This window comes from Poecilia reticulata, chromosome 2 (assembly GCF_904066995.2).
Source record: "Poecilia reticulata chromosome 2, P_reticulata-male-v2, whole genome shotgun sequence".
Classification (NCBI taxonomy): Eukaryota; Metazoa; Chordata; class Actinopteri; order Cyprinodontiformes; family Poeciliidae; genus Poecilia; species Poecilia reticulata.
In genome coordinates, this window is record NC_088831.1 from 14,947,520 (window position 1) to 14,965,694 (window position 18,175).

Sequence of the window (18,175 nt, forward strand, 5' to 3'; positions counted from 1 at the left end):
AGCAATTACGCTGACCTCCTGTCTGTCATTGCTGCCCCCCCTTACTGCCCCCCTGTGCCCCCCCGCCTCCCAATTAGGAGGAGGAGACGGATGGAGAGACCAACACCTCTATTTGTGAAGGAATCGTCTCAGCTGAGCTGGAGGGAAGCGAGTGGCTCGGTGTGGACCGACACCAGCCGCGCCAGCCCCGCCATGCCGCGAGGGGTCGAGAGGGGGGCTTCCTGTTGGGTTCCAGCCTCCAAAAGACCTAGCCGTCTTCTAAACGCTGCCATTAACCCCCGACAGCCCGCGGTCAGCCGTCATCGCCTCGGCTGGCGCACGCGCCGCCCACCGCGCCGCCGCTGATGGCGGCGCTCTGGGGGCTGCTAAGTTTGGGTCCCGACCCTATGGGGGGGCAGCGCCTCCCTCAGCCGCTGCTCATCGGTTTAATGAGGTGTCCAGCACCAGTTCCGCGGGCCTGACACCGTGTTAGCGGGCCAAGCCGACCCGCAGAGACAGCGCCCCCTGGACACACCCTCCTGCTGCGACCTCTGACCTCTGGAGAGGGTCGACAGCCGCTGGTTCAGGCTGGTCCAGGCTGGTCCATTTCTTCAGCCACTGGAGAAAAATCCAGTTAATTTTAGAAACTGGAAGAGGATGGTTGAAGCTTCCTGCAGGCCTGGTTCTGACCCGGTTCTGTTGGTTCTGTCCCGGTTCTACGGTCTTGGTATTTGCTCGATTCTGTTCCGCCTCTGAAGCTGAAGCACAATCTGATTATTTAGTTACATTAAAGTTTTAACCCAGTTAATCTCTGTTTCCTATGGCTCACCGTTTCTGGTTGGGCTAAAAGGAGTTTATGCTATGCTAGCCTACAATAGCATCTCAATGCTAACAGCTAGTAGCTAACGCTAATGTTAGCGTTAATAAAGAAGCTCCTGAAACTCTGAACAGATGAAGGTTTCCCCAATCTGAAGGTTGAAGATTATTTGGAGTTTCAGATTAGTTGTGATTAATTAATCTCAGACTCTGTTGGACATTCTGTTCCTCTGGCTCCTGATGACTCGGTCTGTGTGTCGGTGCGGTCGTTTGGACCGGTGGTTCTGGTCTCATTGATTATTGACTGCTATTATCAGCAGGCAGCAGGTCCTGAACGGATCGATCAGAACCAATCAGTCATCAGATGGTGTCTCTGGTTCCGATCTGAACCGTCAGTGGTCCGGCTCAGTTCTGCTCGCTCAACCTCTCTGCTGCGGGGTGTTCAGGTGTCGCTCCGACAGCAGAGAAACGAGCATCAGGCTGAAGGATGGAGGCACGGAGCGATGCTCCACCGTTTAACGGCGTGCGGCGCATGACGGATGCCCGGCCAGTAATAATTCAGCAGCAGGTCTGCAGCGCCGGGGCCCGGAGGGCCCGGGGGGGCCGGGGCCCGTTATGGGAGCAGATCCGTCTTGTTCGCTCGGCTCCGTCTGAAAAGGCTAACAGATTTAAAATTAGACCGGGGGCTTTTCATCTGAGCCGGGGGGCAGCTGCGGCCGACATGGCGCCACGATTGGGCCCAGGGGACCAGATGGGGCAGGGGGCCCCGCATCACTGAATAATTGCCCCCCAGGGTCAGGGGGAATAGTGTCTGGGGGCAGATCCGACTCAGATCCTCATAAAACCAACTCAGATCATCTGGGAAGGACAAGATGGGACACGAGTCACATGACACGGAACCAGAACCTCCTGTAGGGTCCAGATGGACCGAAGGACGCCGGTGAGACAACTTCCTGTTCACACAGCTTCCTGTTCAGATAGATGGTCTTCCTGTTGACTTCCTGTTTGGACAGATGAACTTCCTGCTACATAAAGTTGGTTTTTCCGTGTTAAATCCTCCTAAATGGACCCGTCCTGTTCGACCTGCGCCCAGGCTGCAGGCGGTGGACGATCAGGACGTTTCCTGTCCCCGATGTTTCCAGGAGGAAGTTGTCCTGGTGACACATCAGCATCAATGCTCTGCGGTATAAATAACTTTCTCACGCAATGCGGCTCCAGATTGGGCTCCATGGTCGCTCCGTCGGCCCCCTCCGCCCGGCCGCAGCCAGTCGCTCTACGGCCCCCGCCTCCGTTGGTCGGTCTCTCTGCGGCCCCCGCCTCCCCTCCGCCGGTCGCTCTGTGGCCCCCGCCCCGCCCCCCTCTGCCCCGCTGCAGCGCTGAGGAATAATTGGCTCCTTGGTTCTAATTCATCTGTAAAGGAGGCTTGATTAGATTAGTCCTAATGGACGTTATTTTGTACATGGCTGCCCCGCCGCCCCCCTCTGCCCCCACACCCCCCCAGCTCGCCTAACAAGCCCTCCAATTTACTGTTGACATTAAGCCGCCGACTCGAGCCAATCAGCAGCTCATTCATCGCCTGTCATGGCGGCCAGGTTATGCTAATGCGGACTAAAAGCACAAACTAAAAGCGCGTTCTTTATGCCTGAGTCATCAGATTAGCCCCCCCAGCCGTCCTCTAATAATGAAGAAATAAATAACTACCCCCCTCCCGGCTCACAGAGCAGCAGCAGGACAGCCGCCGTCCTGCCATGGGCAGTGATGTGTTTGGACTGAATGGGTTCACGGCGAGCCGCTGGTGAACGCTCAGCTGATTCCACCGCCACAGAAAAGATGGCCGACTGCGGGACGGAGGCCTGGAGGAGACAAAACCAGCAGCTGGTCGGGAGTCCAGATCATCTGTAGTTTCCTGCAGTCAGTCTGAATTAAATCCTGAAAACGTTCTGATGGTTTGATACCTGGAAAGGTGTGAAAATATTAATTACAGTAATATCTTCTGCAGTCCAGACATCAGCCTCATTTTAATAGAGTTTATTATTGTTGTAATAATAAACTCTTTGTTTTTGATCTGTAATCGTCTTTAATAAAACATTTATTTATATTCAAACTAGATCTGAGTTTATATATTTCTAATATATTTATTTAAATCTTCAGTTTCCTGATGAATAAAAAAATTTTCATGAACTATTAGACCTGAACCGTCCGCGCTCTGTTAGCGGATCATCTGTAAACGTCTGCTGGTTCTGACGAAGAGCTGCAGGTTATTCAGGACATGTTTCTGGGTTTCCCTGTGTTTCGGATCATTGAGGACATGTTCCTGGTTCCCCATGTTCCTCCATGCTCCCGTGTGTCTCCGGGTCCCTCAGGACGCTCTGTGACATGTAGTTAATTACCAGAGGGGGTGTCTCCTACATCCTGCCCCCCCCCCGCTGCTCGGCTCCTCTTTAGTTTCCGTGCAGCATCAGTGGAGCGTCTCGTTTCAGCCCAGGGATCGGCTTCCCGTCGCTCCGGCCCGTTCCTCCTCCTCCTCGCCTCATCTGCATGGTGGCAGCTCCGTTAACCCCTCGTCTCCTGCGCCGGCCTCTTTTTAATTATCTGAGCCCATCCGAGGGCGGCTAACGACCCGCTAATTGATTTCAGCCTCTCTCTCTCCGGCTCCTGGTGAAGGTGGAGCCGATCGGCGGCCCTCACCTCTTCTGGCAGGGATTCATCTTTAAAGCACATTAGGTCAGGCAGTTAGCTGATGCTCCATCTATCCGGCTATTAATCTATTAATTAGAGGGCTAATTAGGCCAGAAGAGCAGCCCGACACCGTGTCACTCTTAACCCCATCCTCACCGCTCATTACCTCCCTCAGCCTCCACCGGAGCTAATGGAGGCTCATCCGTCTGACTCAGACTGGAGCTGCTGGGAACCAGAACCACAAGAACCTGAGCAGCAGCAGGAACGGGTTGCCAGGTTGGATGGTCGGTACCATCTGGACCCGTCTGGATTTTAGGAAGAGTTCAGATCATTTCCAAACAGCATCACTGAGAGAAAGAAAAACTTGAATCAGTTAATTTACTGTGAAATCTGTAGAATCAATCGATCAGCAATGATTAGTCATTGATTAGGTAACTATAAAACAGAAATCAGAGAAAAATATCATGATTTAAAATAGAACATCACCACAGAAAACTCCTGGTGCTGGTTCCATAAATATATTTATTTTATTTTATAGATTTTATTTTTGAGTTGTTTGAGTTTTCCGTGTTTTGGTTGTAATCTGTCACATCTGGTTCAGGATTTTCTATTTTCTGACATATTTCAGTTTTTATTCCTCAGATTTAATTTGCAGCAGATCTTTATTTTCTAACTACTGATTTTAGAAAACATTCAGTCCAGATTTATCTTTATCATTTCTGGTGAATCAGTTTTTATTTCCTGTTTTATTTTTGGATTCTTGTGTTTTTTGTTTTCGCTGCTCTGATATTTTATTTTCACATTTATCGCCTCGTTGCTGATTCTTCATCTCTAGTTTTAGTTGCTCTGACTAATCTGGACTTAATCCATTTGTCCTAGTCAAAGTATTTTGTCTGAAGCATCATTAGTGGATAAATGAATCTCTGGGTTTGTTTCTGTCGCTGCGACAGAAACAAACCCGGCTCTGGTTGTTGGTTCAACGCCTCCAGGAAGCGCCGAGTGTCCAACAGGCAGACAAAGCAGCCGCTCGGGGAGAACACACACACACATGCGCACACACAGACATGCACACACACACACACACACACACACACACACACACACACACACACACACACACACACACAGTGAGAACCGTTGGAGCTCAAACAACAGGCAGGAAGTCAGATGCTCAGTGGGCCCAGCACGGCGCCCTGAGGAACGCCAAACAACCAGAGCTGATGAAGCTGTCAGTCAGCAGGTCAAAGGTCAAAGGCTTCAGAGACTGGAGAGTCCAGCACAGACCCCAGTTTAATCTGGAAGTTTCTTTTCTCTGTTGTGTTTTTTTTTCAGGCTCTTGTTGCCGTTGTCTCTCTGTGGAAACCTTTTAGGGAACATTTAGTTTTTGGTTTGTAGTTTGAGTTCAGGGATTTGAACTGGTTTCTGTTCGTTTTTTTTCATTTTATTGAAACATTCAGATGAATCTGATCTGTAACAGGAACAAAACCAGCAGCAGCCGTCCTGCTACAGATCCACTGCAGCTCACACACACACACACACACACACTATCAGCCCTCTGGGCTGCGCTTGACATATTTGCAATATGTGTGTGTGTCTCGTGTGGCTGTGTGTGTGTGTGTGTGTGTGTGTGTGTGTGTGTTTTCCTGTCACAAGCGATCTCACCGGGACTCATGTTTAATTATCTACCCAGCATGCCTTGGTGCTGAAAACACAGCGATTCCTCTAATGGGATGTGAAAAGGGACACACACACACAGATTAACACACAACCTGAGTGTGTGTGCTGCAGACACGTTAGCACACACACACTCAGCGCTGTTAATTAGTGCAATTAGCCTCTCCAGTGTCCAGAGCTGTGTTTTCAGGAGTCGTTAACTCGAGACGGAGACTCGCTGTTTACTAAATACACGCCTGGAAGTTCACACACACACACAGAGAGACACACACACACAGAGAGAGACACACACACAGAGGCAGTTAGATTACATCACAGTGATGCTAATTTACATTAAAATGTGTTAGAAATATTCAGTAATGGTTGTAAACACCAAACCATCAGAACAAGACGAAGTTCAACTTCAAAATGGCTGAAAACCCATCATGATACTAACCAATCAGATCATCAGTATCGATGACTATTGATTTGATTTAGTGTTAAACATCTGCTGATGTTTCCTTTTTTATCCAGTTTTTTCTTTTAAAGTTTCCAAACTTGAAACTGCTGCTGTGCAATTTACCCAGCAGGCTGTTGCTAATCAACCAAAGAGCTAGTGGGCTGTTGCTAGGCAACAGATGAGCGAGCGAGTTAGTTGATTCCACTGCTAGCTCCGTTAGCCCTGAGCTGTTGAGCGACTACAGTCTCTCCTCTGCCTACATCCCCCAGAATGCCGTGCGGTTCTGGTTCTGGATTTCTCAGTGTAATTATTGAACATCGACTCAGACGGATCGTCTATTGATCCCGTTTCCATGGCGACCTGTAGGGTTATTGGTGTCCGGTGTTTCTGGACGCCTGGCGGCTCTTAGCAACTCCAGAGGAGGAAGGCATGCGTCTCTTGGTCCCACGGCCTCACACTTCCTCCAGAGTCCCGCTGGGCGCTCACACACACATGTATAAAACACACACACATATAACATGCACACACACACTCGCGCTCTCCAGGACTCCTCCAGGCTTTGTCCGCGGGCTTTGGGCCGTGGTCGGAGCCGGCCTCTCTGGTCTCTGGGTCGGGGCAGGAAGGAGGAACCTGGAGACATTCCGCCATGCTAGGCGCCTCCTTGCCCCCCCACATGCTCCTACTGCCCCTCTGTTGCCTCCCAGCTGGTATCCAGGAAGAGAGCTAATGAGATCCAGAGCTGTTCCCACACCGATCCATCGGGTTCAGAGAGAAACCGGTTCAGGATGAGAGACTCTGCCATCGGTAGCAAACGATCCTTCAGTCTGCAGCAGGAAACGACTCAATACCGGACCACTGGTCCACTGGGCCGCCAGGCCGTCCAGACTGATCCCTGCTGGCTGAGTGAGCCTCTGTTTACACGGAGGGATTAGCCGTCAGATTAGAGTCACTCTGCTGTGGATTAGACAGATTAGACAAATGATGACCCTGGATTGGTGATGATTCTTCCTCCTGCCTCTCAGATGTAGAAACGTTTCCTCATCGCCGTCTGAAGCCGGACCTGTCGACCCGATGCAGAAGCATTCCTACCTAAATGTTATAGAGGGTATGACCTTTGACCTGAGCCTCCAGAGCCACATGGAGGCGGCAGCATTCAGTTTCTAAGATCCACAGATCTGGAACAAACTTCCATAAAACTGTAAACCAGCTGAAACCCTGACTTCCTGTTTGTTGCTTTATTTTCTGACTTAAAGTTTACTTCCCGTTTCTTGTTTGATGTTTTTATAAATCATTTTATCTGTTTTTTTTCTCTCTGATGTCTGGCGGCGGTGAGGTGTTCTGATGATGCGTTCTGATGAGCTGTGATGTCATTTCCTGTCTCCAGGGAGGAGCGTGAGCGTTGGATCCGGGCCAAGTATGAGCAGCGTCTGTTTGTGGCGGCGCTGCCCGGCGCCGACCCGCCTCTGGGCCAGCAGCTGCTGCGTGCAGCGGCAGAGGAGGACCTGCGCGGCGTGGTGCTGCTGCTGGCCCACGCGTCCCGCCAGCAGGTCAACGACACATTCGGCGACGGCTGCTCCCCACTGCACCTGGCCGCACACAAGGGCAACGTGGTTCTGCTGCAGCTGCTGGTCTGGGTAAGCCTCTTCCTGGTCGGCGCCGGCCGGGCCGCCAGCCGGACCCAGTCTGACCCGATTCCACTGTTTCCGCAGTACGGCGCTGACCTGATGGCGAGGGACGCCCACGGGAACAGCGCCATGGCGTACGCGCGGCAGTCCGGCAGCCAGGAGTGCGTAGAGGTTCTGGCCCAGTACGGCGGCGCCGACGAGCGCTACGCCCTGATGACCACGCCCAACCTGCCGCGCCGCAACGCCAACCGCAACAACAGCTGCAGCAGCCTGGGCAGCGCCGCGCTCATCTGACCACCGCCATGACGGGACCAGTGCACGATGGGAAACGGGTCTCTTACCTCAATGGCCAATGAGAATCCAGGAACAGGGACACATCCCACAGCACTCATTTCCATGGTGACGAGAGGAGAACCGGCCAGAACCAGGCCCGGTGGAACGGGAGCTTAGACTCTGTTTTATTTAAGGAGTTTCCCCGCTGTGAGTGTGTCTGAATGTGTTGTGTGTGTGTATGAGTGTGTGTGTTGGTGGACCAATGGGAGAGCGGTCCTGGGAGCCTCCAGGTTCGGGGCCCAGAATCTCCTTCTCCATTTCTGATTAGTTCGTTTTGTCCAAACGAACCAAGGGAACGTCGTCTGACGAAGGGCTGTTTCTTCTTCTTCTGTAAATACTGCACCTCATTTCCTGTCACGGTCGCCGTGACAATGAGCACAAACAGGAAGTAGTTGAGTCTGTCGGTTTGGTTTGGGACTCAAGCAGGAGGTTCTGGACGATCTGATTGGCCAAGTCAGCAAGAGGTCAAAGTGCAGCAGCGTATTGGAGCCATCAGAAATAAAAAAGTACAGGAGTACATCTCTGCCAACAAACTGATTTAAAAACAAGAACACTTATTTGTTTCTCAACATTTATTGAGATCAGAAATGTATTTTTTTCTAGACTAATTTCAAACTTTTGGCAGAAATGTACTCCATATGAGAACCCAGTGGTTGATCCAAACCCAGAGTTGATCCGGTTCTGGACCCTGAAGTTCATCTGAACACAGAGTCGGAACGCAGTAGCTTCCTCTGCTGACGTTTATTTCAATCTAACAAAAACGTCTTTTAATCTGTTTGGTTCGTCAGCCATTTTGCTGGGGTTCCTGGTAACCTGAAGAGGCTGATGTTCCTCCTCCTGTTGGCGTCAGGTCTAGTCAAATCACTCCTGGTGTTTGTAGAAAGTGTCGACTGAAAGTGAAGGAGCCTCAGGAAGAACACTGTCTAGAAATCCTAACCTAGATGTTGCTGCAGCAGCTGGATTATCTGATTTCACAGCTCTAAACTCAAACTTTCTCCTCTTGCCTTTTTTATTTTGCCTTTATGATCCCAGAATCACACAAACTGCTTCTCCATACATTCTGTGTGAACATTGTCCATGTTTTTTACTGTCAGTCCAACCAGAACCAGAACTACGACATTTTATTTGGGTCGTCGAAGATTAAAAAAAATTAATAAATAGTGAGACAAAAACCTGAGATTTTCAGATTAAAATCAGAAATTTTCTGGAAAAAATGTGGAAATCTCTTGAGTTCAGAAATTCAAAATATTTTGAGGAAAAATGCAGAAGTTTTGAGATAAATTTCATATATTAAAAAAAAACAAAAAACTTCCGAGCTTGCAAAGGTGAAAATGTTCAATTGTAGTTAAGATTAAACTCAAAGTTTTTTTCCTCATAAATTTGTGACTTTTTGAGCTCAGAAAATGTTCTGATTAGAACATTTTGGATTTACATCAAAAATCCAAAATGTTTTGATGTAAATTGTCTTGTTTTTCTATCTCCGATGGTTCTGATCAGGGAGTCGGCTGATAATTCAGAAATGCACTAAATTTGACTCAGTCTGTCCGTCTTTATTATGATCGTTTTCTAATATAACTTTATTTATGTTTATTGAAACTTACATCTTAATCCATCATCACAGCACATCTTGGTTAAAGGGAAATTTCTAATAAATCTGCGAGTAAAAAGTTGTTTTTATTCTGACTTTATAAGTAATAAAGCAAACAGCCCAGAATGTGTTTTAAATTTATAGGAGAAAATCTGATTCAATAAAAATCTGTCCAGGAAGTTGGATATCATTATTTAGTTTACATAATACAAGATCAATTTTGTGATTCAGCTTCAAAAATTGTGGCATTATAATAGGAATTATTTTAGCAGAAAAAAGTTTACAGGCCAAGAAAGACGGCTAACATCAATTTTACTGCGTTAAAAAGGGAAGCTAATGCTAACTGTGCTCTGGGTTAGTTGGACAACAAACAGAAAAGCTGCTGAGTTATTGTCCCTGTTAAGATTTATATTTTATTGTTTACACACTCTGAATATAAAATGTGGTAAATTGGAGAATAAAGCACCGTGTGATGATGTAGCTACAGATTAACCTGTTAGCTTAACATTGCTAACTGATAAAAGCTGCTGGCTAGCTTGCCGTTTTGACATCAAGTCATTCTGTTGATCTCTAATTAATCTTTATGCATTTTGGGACATTTAAAGCCATATTGAACATTTGGCTAAATTTATGGAATAAACCATAAAGATCTGAATTTAGTTACTGTCAAAACAGTTGAGTCATGTCGCTGCTTAGCTAGCAGTTCAAAGAATTCATTAAATCAACAGCCTGGTTTTAGCAGGTGAGGAAATGATTAACAGTCTGGGTCCATTAAAGAGTCATTTTCCTTCTGACTAAATTTAAAAAGTTTAAATTCCCAATGAAAGGAGCATTAACCAGTGGGTGAGTGAGACAAAGCTAAGGAAAGAGCTGCTGGTTTTCCTCTAAAAAGCACGTCATCGTTCTGGTGAGTTTCTGTTTACAACATTAACAGGTCAGTTTGTTAACATTTAACAAACCAAGCGGTATCAGAGAAAAATCTGTGTCGGCTCGTTTTAATTGTTAGCGTCAAAACTGCCGAGGCATTTTCCCAGCTAGCTCGCTGAACAAATTAGCTTCATTAGCAGACTTTTTTACAGTTGTATGAAAGCGTCATTTTTTTTTATTTTTTTTTTCACTAGAGTTTTGTCCTTCATGCTAAATATAAAAAAAATTAACAGTTTGGGAATAAATGCCAGCATAAAGCAACAGCCAGTAATTTTAATAGTAATTATGCACGTCTGTTAGCATAATCCTGCTAACAAGGAGCGTCGGTAAAGATGTTTTCTTTTGGTTTCTGGGTCATACAGTTAAAACAAAGCAAAATAATAAATGTAATAATTGAGAAAGATGTTTTATTTTTTATTTTAAGTTTTCATATTGGAGCCTGTTTTAGTTTTCAGACGGTTCTGTTGTAAACCTGCTCTGCTGAACTGCAGATAAAACCTGTAAAAATGATTGTTTTGCTTCTGGAAAGCAGAGGCGGCAGTGTAAATAATAAAAACCTGTTAAATGATGAACTGTAGAAATGTTTCTGTGCTAGACTTTAATAATGACTTTCATAACTTCCCTCCAGCCTCCATCTTATTTAAACTCCCACAGAAAAACCTTTTTGTACATTTCCTCTTGAAGTCCATCCACGTTTTATCCTGTTTTATCATCCAGAGCGTTATTGTTCTTGTTGTCACTGTTATTCTAATTATTATTATTATTATTATTAATAAATTTTGTTGTACAGTACCAATGTTGAAAAGTTCTACCTAATGCAGAATCTTCTACTGTAATTTGTCTCTTTTCAATAAAGACAGGAAAATGCTTCTTAATATAAACTGAACATGTGAGATTTTATTATTTTAGGAATATTTCCTGTTTTTAGAAACATGAATATTAAACAAATGTTTCCTGTGAGGTTAAAATAATCCTGACGGAGCCGACATTCCTGCAAACTTAACAGCGTTTCTGAAATTTTGATTAAGAAAAAAAAATTTATTAAATTGTGCAGATTTGTCAGATAAAATTTGACAATAAGTGAGTTTTTTTTTCTTTTACTTTGAGGAATTTAAAATGTTTCAGCTGAAAACTGAAACTTTATTTAATTTAGATTTTTAAAACCAAGTTTTATTTTCCTGCTAATCTGTTCAGAGATATGAATGATATATTTTAGAGTATTGTTGAGTATAAACACTTTAAAGTAAAACAGACAATAGTTGGTATTTTACTTGGTAAATTGTCAATAGAAATTAAAATGAACTAAAGACAATATTTAGTTTATTAAATATTTGTCTTAAGATAATAATGAAAGCGTAAATAATATTTGATTTTCATCAGCAGATGGTTGAGGAGGAGGAGGATGAAGATGATGAAGGTCTCGTTTATCGGCCTCCTGGCGCCGCCATGTTGGATTCCGCAGGCCGTGGTTCGGATCCAGGAGGCCGAACCTCGACCGGATCTTTGTTTCCATAAAAACACAAAATTAAACTATTGTAGTCCGAAAATAAACAATAAAAATTTTAAATTTTGTGTAAATAAATCTGTTTTTAATTTTTAAAAAGTTTAACTTTATTTAAAACATTTGGGGCTTAATTATTACATTTCTTTAGAAAAGTATTTTTTATAAACTCTAGAATAATTAAAAAACATAAATAAATATAAAGTGAAGGATGTTGGTTACATTTTTAGATTAAGTTAATCGGGGGATTTTTGCACCTGGCAACCCGCGTCATTCGCACAGGTGCTTCAGTTCTTCACCTGGAGCCGCCGGTCGGTTCACAGCGAGCAGAAATTATTCAGCTTTTATTTATTAAACCTGATTAATAAACGACAGGATGTCACCTGGAGGAAGCTAAATTATTATAGATTATTGTTTTTAGATTAATTAGTTTGAGTTCAACCCGCCGCCATGTCGCCTTCCGCGTTTCTTCATTTTGATCTTCAGTTTATTTCGATTTTTTTTTCTTCACTTCTTTAGCCGAATTTTGTTTCATTTTTACGAAGTTTTCCTTCTTCATTCAAGTCTGGAGGCCTAAAAATGAAACTAAACGTAAAGAATCAGTGAAAGTAAAGAGTTTGGCTTTTAATAATCCAGATGGGTGTGTGTGTGTGTGTGTGTGTGTGTGTGTGTGTGTGTGTGTGTGTGTGTGTGTGTGTGTGTGTGTGTGTGTGTGTGTGTGTGTGAAGGAGTCAGACTGAACGCATCGGCTCACTTTGCGTCCTTTAATCGCAGATTTTCACATCAGTGTATAAATAAGTTAGCAGCTTCATTCAGTCCTGCGCGCGCAGCTTCCGATCTGTATTTACATCATTGCTGCTCCACGCGCTCTTTGCGGCGCAGTTTGCGGTGAAAAACTGCGGCTCTTTCAGCAGGTTGAACGTTCTCGGGCTCAGACGTTAAAAAGAACCGGTCAGTGAGATCCGTCTCAGCATAGTCACGGAGTGAAGAAGAAACATTTTAATTTAACGAGTCAAAAGCAAATGACGTCAGAGGAGTCTGGTTGTCCGGGTTCGGTCCGAACCCATCCGAACCATCCTACGGCCGGGCCTGCTCCATCTGCTGGTGCTGACTCCTGATGGCGAAGCGGCTGACGTGCACCGGGATCGGAACCACGATCTTGGGGTTCCGGCTCGGCTCCCCGGACTTGTTGTTGACGTTTCCGGCCTTGACCCGTTTCCACTTGGCGCGCCGGTTCTGGAACCAGATCTTGACCTGCACCTCGCTCAGTTTGAGCGCATGCGCGATCTGGGAGCGCTCGGTGAGCGACAGGTACTTCTTGCAGTGGAACTCCTTCTCCAGCTCCAGCAGCTGCTCGCTGGTGAACGCAGTGCGCCGCCGCCGGTTCTTGCCGCTGCCGCCACCCGTCGCGCCGCCTCCCGCTGCGCAGCCGCCGCCGGACGCCGCGCCGTGAAGGTGGGGCGCGTCGTCCAGGCCTCCGCCGCCGTCCGCGTCCTCTTTGTGGCAGAGGGACGTGAGGTTGTCGTCGGAGCTGTAGTCCAGGTCGCTGTCCATGGAGAAGCTCTCGTCCTTCCGGCCGCTGTCCTCCTCCTTGGACTCCTCCTTGGACAGAGCTCTGGCTGCGAGATTAACAATAATCTGATTATACGGAAATTAAATCAATACATATCAATCACAAAAAAACTTTAATCTGGTTTATGTTCCAAATAAAAAGCCATTTAAAAAAACATTTATTTCCCAGATTAATCATTTAAATATGCTGATTGATCAGAGCCGCTGTTGGATGTTAAGGTGAGGAAGAGGAGGAGGAGATGAAGGTGCCGGTATCCATCATCAGCCTGGATCGGAATCAGGACGCGCTGCGGGACGTTCCGCTTTCACGCGTAATTACGCACCGATGTCCCCACGCGGCCTTCTCTCTGTGTGTGTGTGTGTGTGTGTGTGTGTGTGTGTGTGTGTGTGTGTGTGTGTGTGTGTGTGTGTGTGTGTGTGTGTGTGTGTGTGATGTCAGAGGTGATGAAAAATAAAAAACAAATCTGTCACGAGCCAGTAAACCTGAAGCACGCGCAGCTTTCAGGTTTTCAGCAGCGAAATTCCGGATTTTCTGGATGTTTTTTATTTTATTTTATTATTGTTTAAAACTAAATAATAGATTAAACGTATAAATTAATATTCAATAAATAAAATAAATGTTTAAATTTGACACATTTGGGCCAATTTGACTGAATGAATCAGATTTTTCAGTTGATCCGTTTTAACTGAGGCCCGCGGCAAAAAAACAGCCGAAAAATTAATGACGCCTTAGAAATATAATAATTATAATAATAACCTGCAGGATTTAATATAAACACGTTATTTACCTTTATAAAGTAGATTTAAATGTTTTATTCATAATTTAGTGAATTTTATTTTCAGCTTTTAAATAAAATATTTAAATTAAACTGAATCAAAATGATGTAATTAAATTAAACTGATGTTCCTGGTTGAACTTTGGAAACCAGGAGATGAAACTAATCAAAGTGTTTTAGATGATTTGATCCCGCTCAACTTGAACTCCGGTCTGACCCACGCGTGGACCAACCTGTGGAAGTCTGCAGCGGCGCGTCCGCGTCGAGGAAGGCCGGCAGCGCGGACTCTTTCCCTGGCAGGAAGCTCTTCCCGTCTTCCGCCTCCAGCCGCAGCGCCTGCGAGCCGAACTTCCTGGCGGCCTCCTGGTGCTGCTGGGACGGGGAGAAGCCGCCGGGCAGCGAGGCCATGAGGGTGGAGGTGAGCGCCATGCCCTGCGTCAAACCCTGCGCCAGGCTGGAGCAGAAGCCGCTCTGCATCCCGGGGATCTGCGGGTGGTGTCCGCCGGGGAGCGCCTGCTGCAGGGCCGGCGGCGGCGGCGGCGGCTGCAGCACCACAGAGCGGTAGGGCATGAACATCGGGTACCCGGTGTAGACGAAGTGTCCCGGGCTGGGCTGCGGGGGCCCGCCGATCAGGGAGTCGATGCTGAAGGCGGTGGTGCTTCCGAGTGGCCGCTGCATCACCATGAAGGACGGACCGAACGCCGCGCTCATAAGACCGGCCGCTGGAGCCGAGAGAGGCCGGGGGAGAACCGCTGCGGGCGGCCGCCGAGGGCTCGGAGCCCCGCCGGGAGTCACCGGGAGCTGAGGGCGATCCGCTCAGAGATCAGCATTCCTCCCTCAAGTCCGCAGAAGACGCGCCGCTTCCAGGAAAAAAAGCGCAAACTGGGAGGACGCGGCTCCGCTCCGAGATGACCCGGACCTGAGGTTCCGGACTGCGCTCCGCTCTGACCCGCTACGGCAGCCGGCGTGTGTCGGTGTGTGTTTCCTGCCGCTGCGCGCCTCCGCAACTGTTTTGGATTTAAATTGCGCTCCCCTCTGGTTAATTGAGCTGCCTTTAGCGCCAGGACGCCGCCTCCCCCGGCCGCTGATTGGCGGATGTCAGGTGACGAGCCGAAGCTCGTGAACGATCCGGATCCACTCAGCGTGGGGCCGCAGGAGGCTGCGTGGGGCCAACCGGAGTGAAAGTGAAACAGTTTAACTTCATCATCTGAAAACATTCCGAGTTTCATCCTGGCTTCCTGAAGTTCTGGTTCCGATGGACGGAAACTGGAATACGGAGGAAGATTAGGGCCAAAAATAAAATAATTCAGGCTTTTTTTTCTCTCAGAACATTAACTTGTTAAATTTTCTCTGTGACTTTATAAACATTAAAGTAAAAACGATTCAACTCTGTTTTTATCTGAATCTTTAAAACTGAGAAAACTTTAGTTTTATTTCTTTTACCCTATCTTCATCATGCTGTTAATTTGATCAATCATAAATCAAATTAAAGTTTTAAAGTAAAGTTTCATATCTACACTGTTTCACTGATCCAAATATTTTATGTGTTTTCAGGAGTTTTCAGTAGAAAACATTTGGTCTGTTAGAAACCAGAACCATCTGAAGGAAACTAGCGGATCATCAACGTAAAGACGAATCGGTCCTGAAGTGACGGCTCACATTTTCTACAGAGGCTTAACATCAGTTTGTTCTGATAAAAAAAACTAAAACAGTTAAAAACATAATAATGAACATTTTATTCTTCTAACAGCAGAATGGGCCCAGATCTGAAACTGAACCTTAAAATTAAAATCTGCTTTAGATCTAAACTTCAGCTGTTAAAAATTCAACGCAGATAAACTGAAACTGAAATGATTTAGTTTACCAGGTCAGAGGCTTGGTAACCTGGAGAAGTTCTCCAGGAGCTTGATTTTAAATTTTAAAAGTGGTTGAGACACGGATGTGAAACTTATTTTTATATTGGACACATCATCCTTAAAGGGCTCGTTGCTCCAGAATCCATGAACAAACTGTTGAAATATTAATAAATATCTTTCTGCATTAAAATTAAATAATATTGAACATTTTGATGAGTCCGTCCAGAATTTCATGATTTTTTTTATACATAAAAATTAGTGATTTTGTAGAAATTATTTAGAAACATTTGCAGTGAATTTTGCTGTATTTCTGCTCATGTGACAGTAAATGTGACTTTTTGTTACTCGCCACATTAATCATGACCTAAAACTTGTCAGACTGAGGCAGTAGTAGTGAGAGACACTGCCCCCTGGAGGTGGGAGGCAGCATCACTTAAACTGGGTATTTTTGAAAACCTTTGATGTAATTTAGCAGCAAACAGATAAAAACACCTTTGATTTGATAAAATAATATTTAAAATTAGAACAGTAACCCAGATGTTTCTATTTTATCTCCATGAAGATGTGAAACTCGATTCTGAAATATTAATGCCTCTGATACCAGACCAATAAAATCAAATCTCAGATAAAAATATTGATACTTTAGTTATTTGAGATCATGTCTACCATCAATGAAAACGAAAAGAGACTCGTATCGCAGCGCCTCCAGGTTCTGCTCCCTGCTGGGTTTGTGTTTGCAGATGGAATCAGATCGAACCGCTGATGAACTCCGGAGCGGACGGTGATTATCTGGCGACCCATTTCTCGCCCGTTGCCGTGGCGCTGGCCCGTTGCCCCGCCGCCCCCGCCCGTTGCCGTGGCGCTGTAAATCCCAGTGTTTGCTCCTGCTCGCCTCCAAACTGCGTGCTGATGGACGGAGGAACGACCTCCTCATCAATTCAGCAGCAGCTCATTAATGCCAGCGGCGTCGAAACGCATCAGAGGGGACACATGTGACCTCTGACCCCGAGCAGCCCCCCCTTCTGAGTCAAGGACATCCATGAGCGGCCCCGCCCCCCCGGGGTCACCGGGACGCCGTGTCATTACGGAGCCTGATCAGTGCAGACATTAAATAGCAGTATTTTTCAATTAGCGCCGACAAATTCAATCAAAATTCCATAGATTAGGATGAAACGAGGCGCGGGTCATTTACAAGGGCTTTAATTGCACCGCCATTAGACAAATAGTGCAGCGCTCTCCGTCTCATTATCAATCATGCCGAGGCATCAATAGTAAAAGGTTGGAGGCAGCGGCTGTGTGCGTGGGGCCGCCGTGCACGAGGCGCGCGCACGGCGCCGCGCTGCCACCAGCAGCTAATAAATACCCTCTTTTGTACTTATAAATTATCCAGTTTAATTAACAACATGGATTATGATTGGACTGTGATTTAATTAAACCTTTCCTGCATGCAGGGCGAGGCGCTGCCATCCATTATGGGGGTGATGAAGGTGATGATGAAGGCTCTGACAGGAGCTGCTCACCTGGGAGATCAGCAGGCTGCAACAAGCGGCCATGATGGGGGACGATTCAGGTTAATCTACTGAGGAAATCCAGATTTCAATCTGGAGTTACATTTTTTATCTATTTCATGTTTTTGAGTTTCTGAGTTTAGATCAAAATAAAGCAGCAGATATAAACTTTAACAAGTTAATTTTGATTAATTTATTTTATTTTTAAGGTTTTATTGGCTCTAGTGGCCTTTATTTGTTAGTTAGTTGACAGGAAAGTGGGTACTGAGAAATGGGGAAAGACATGCGGTAAAGGTCACGAGGCCGGGAATCGAACCTAGGACATCCGTGTCAAGGACTGAGGCCTCCATATGTGGGCTGTGCTTAACCTCTATGCCACCACAGCACACTCTTAACTAATTTAATTTTAATCCGTTTTTAGAGTGGAACCTTTATGTTCACATGTTTCTGGTAGGACCATACATCTGATGTACAGCTACATGCGCTAGCAGCAGCGATGAAGCGGCTTCGCTTCGTTCATTTCTGCTGCTAAACGATCTGATTGGACGATGGAAACGATTGTTGGGTTCAAGTTGAGCTAAAAGAAGTTAGCATATCAGAAAAGCTGCGCTGGCCTAAGATAGCATCTCAATGCTAACAAGTAGCTGCTAAAGCTAATGTTACATAGCACTTTGCTCCAGTCTGACGGTTTAAAAAGAGATTAAAAACTATAAATAATTTTCTGTTAAAAATTTGTCAAGAATAAAAACTTTTTGAACTGAAAATGTTTCTGGTTTTGTTTATTTTTATGGTTTCTAATTCAAATTCTTTACGGATCCTGCAATTAACTTCATTAAATTTTAATCCAACCCAACATTCCAGCCCAAAGCTTCTCAGAACTAGAACCAATACCAAGCCGATCG

General features: G+C 45.8%; 2 protein-coding genes across 8 annotated transcripts in view; one reads left to right on the forward strand and one right to left on the reverse strand.

The window, feature by feature from the left end:
* Positions 1-10,632, forward strand: part of agap1 (ArfGAP with GTPase domain, ankyrin repeat and PH domain 1) — a 59,732-nt gene extending 49,100 nt beyond the window's left edge. For all 7 annotated transcript variants that reach the window (XM_081598050.1, XM_081598052.1, XM_081598040.1 and 4 more), the window contains 2 exons: positions 6,972-7,221; positions 7,297-10,632. In XM_081598050.1, the coding sequence (XP_081454176.1) occupies positions 6,972-7,221; positions 7,297-7,506 (460 nt within the window). In that variant the 3' untranslated portion in view covers positions 7,507-10,632. The remainder of the gene's footprint in view (positions 1-6,971; positions 7,222-7,296) is intronic.
* Positions 10,633-12,311: 1,679 nt separating this feature from the next.
* gbx2 (gastrulation brain homeobox 2) lies at positions 12,312-15,200 on the reverse strand. The gene is made up of 2 exons (XM_008396502.3): positions 14,143-15,200; positions 12,312-13,180 (listed from the first exon to the last, which is right to left on the reverse strand). The coding sequence occupies exons 1-2, from the start codon at positions 14,618-14,620 to the stop codon at positions 12,639-12,641; spliced, it is 1,020 nt and encodes a 339-aa protein (XP_008394724.2). The 5' UTR covers positions 14,621-15,200; the 3' UTR covers positions 12,312-12,638.
* Positions 15,201-18,175: the final 2,975 nt, after the last annotated feature.

Coding starts and splice junctions, on each gene's coding strand:
- gbx2 (XM_008396502.3), bottom strand. CDS start 14,620: ATGAGCGCGGCGTTCGGTCCGTCCTTCATGGTGATGCAGCGGCCACTC. Junction 13,181..14,142: donor GCCGCTGCAGACTTCCACAG/GTTGGTCCACGC, acceptor TTAATCTCGCAG/CCAGAGCTCTGTCCAAGGAG.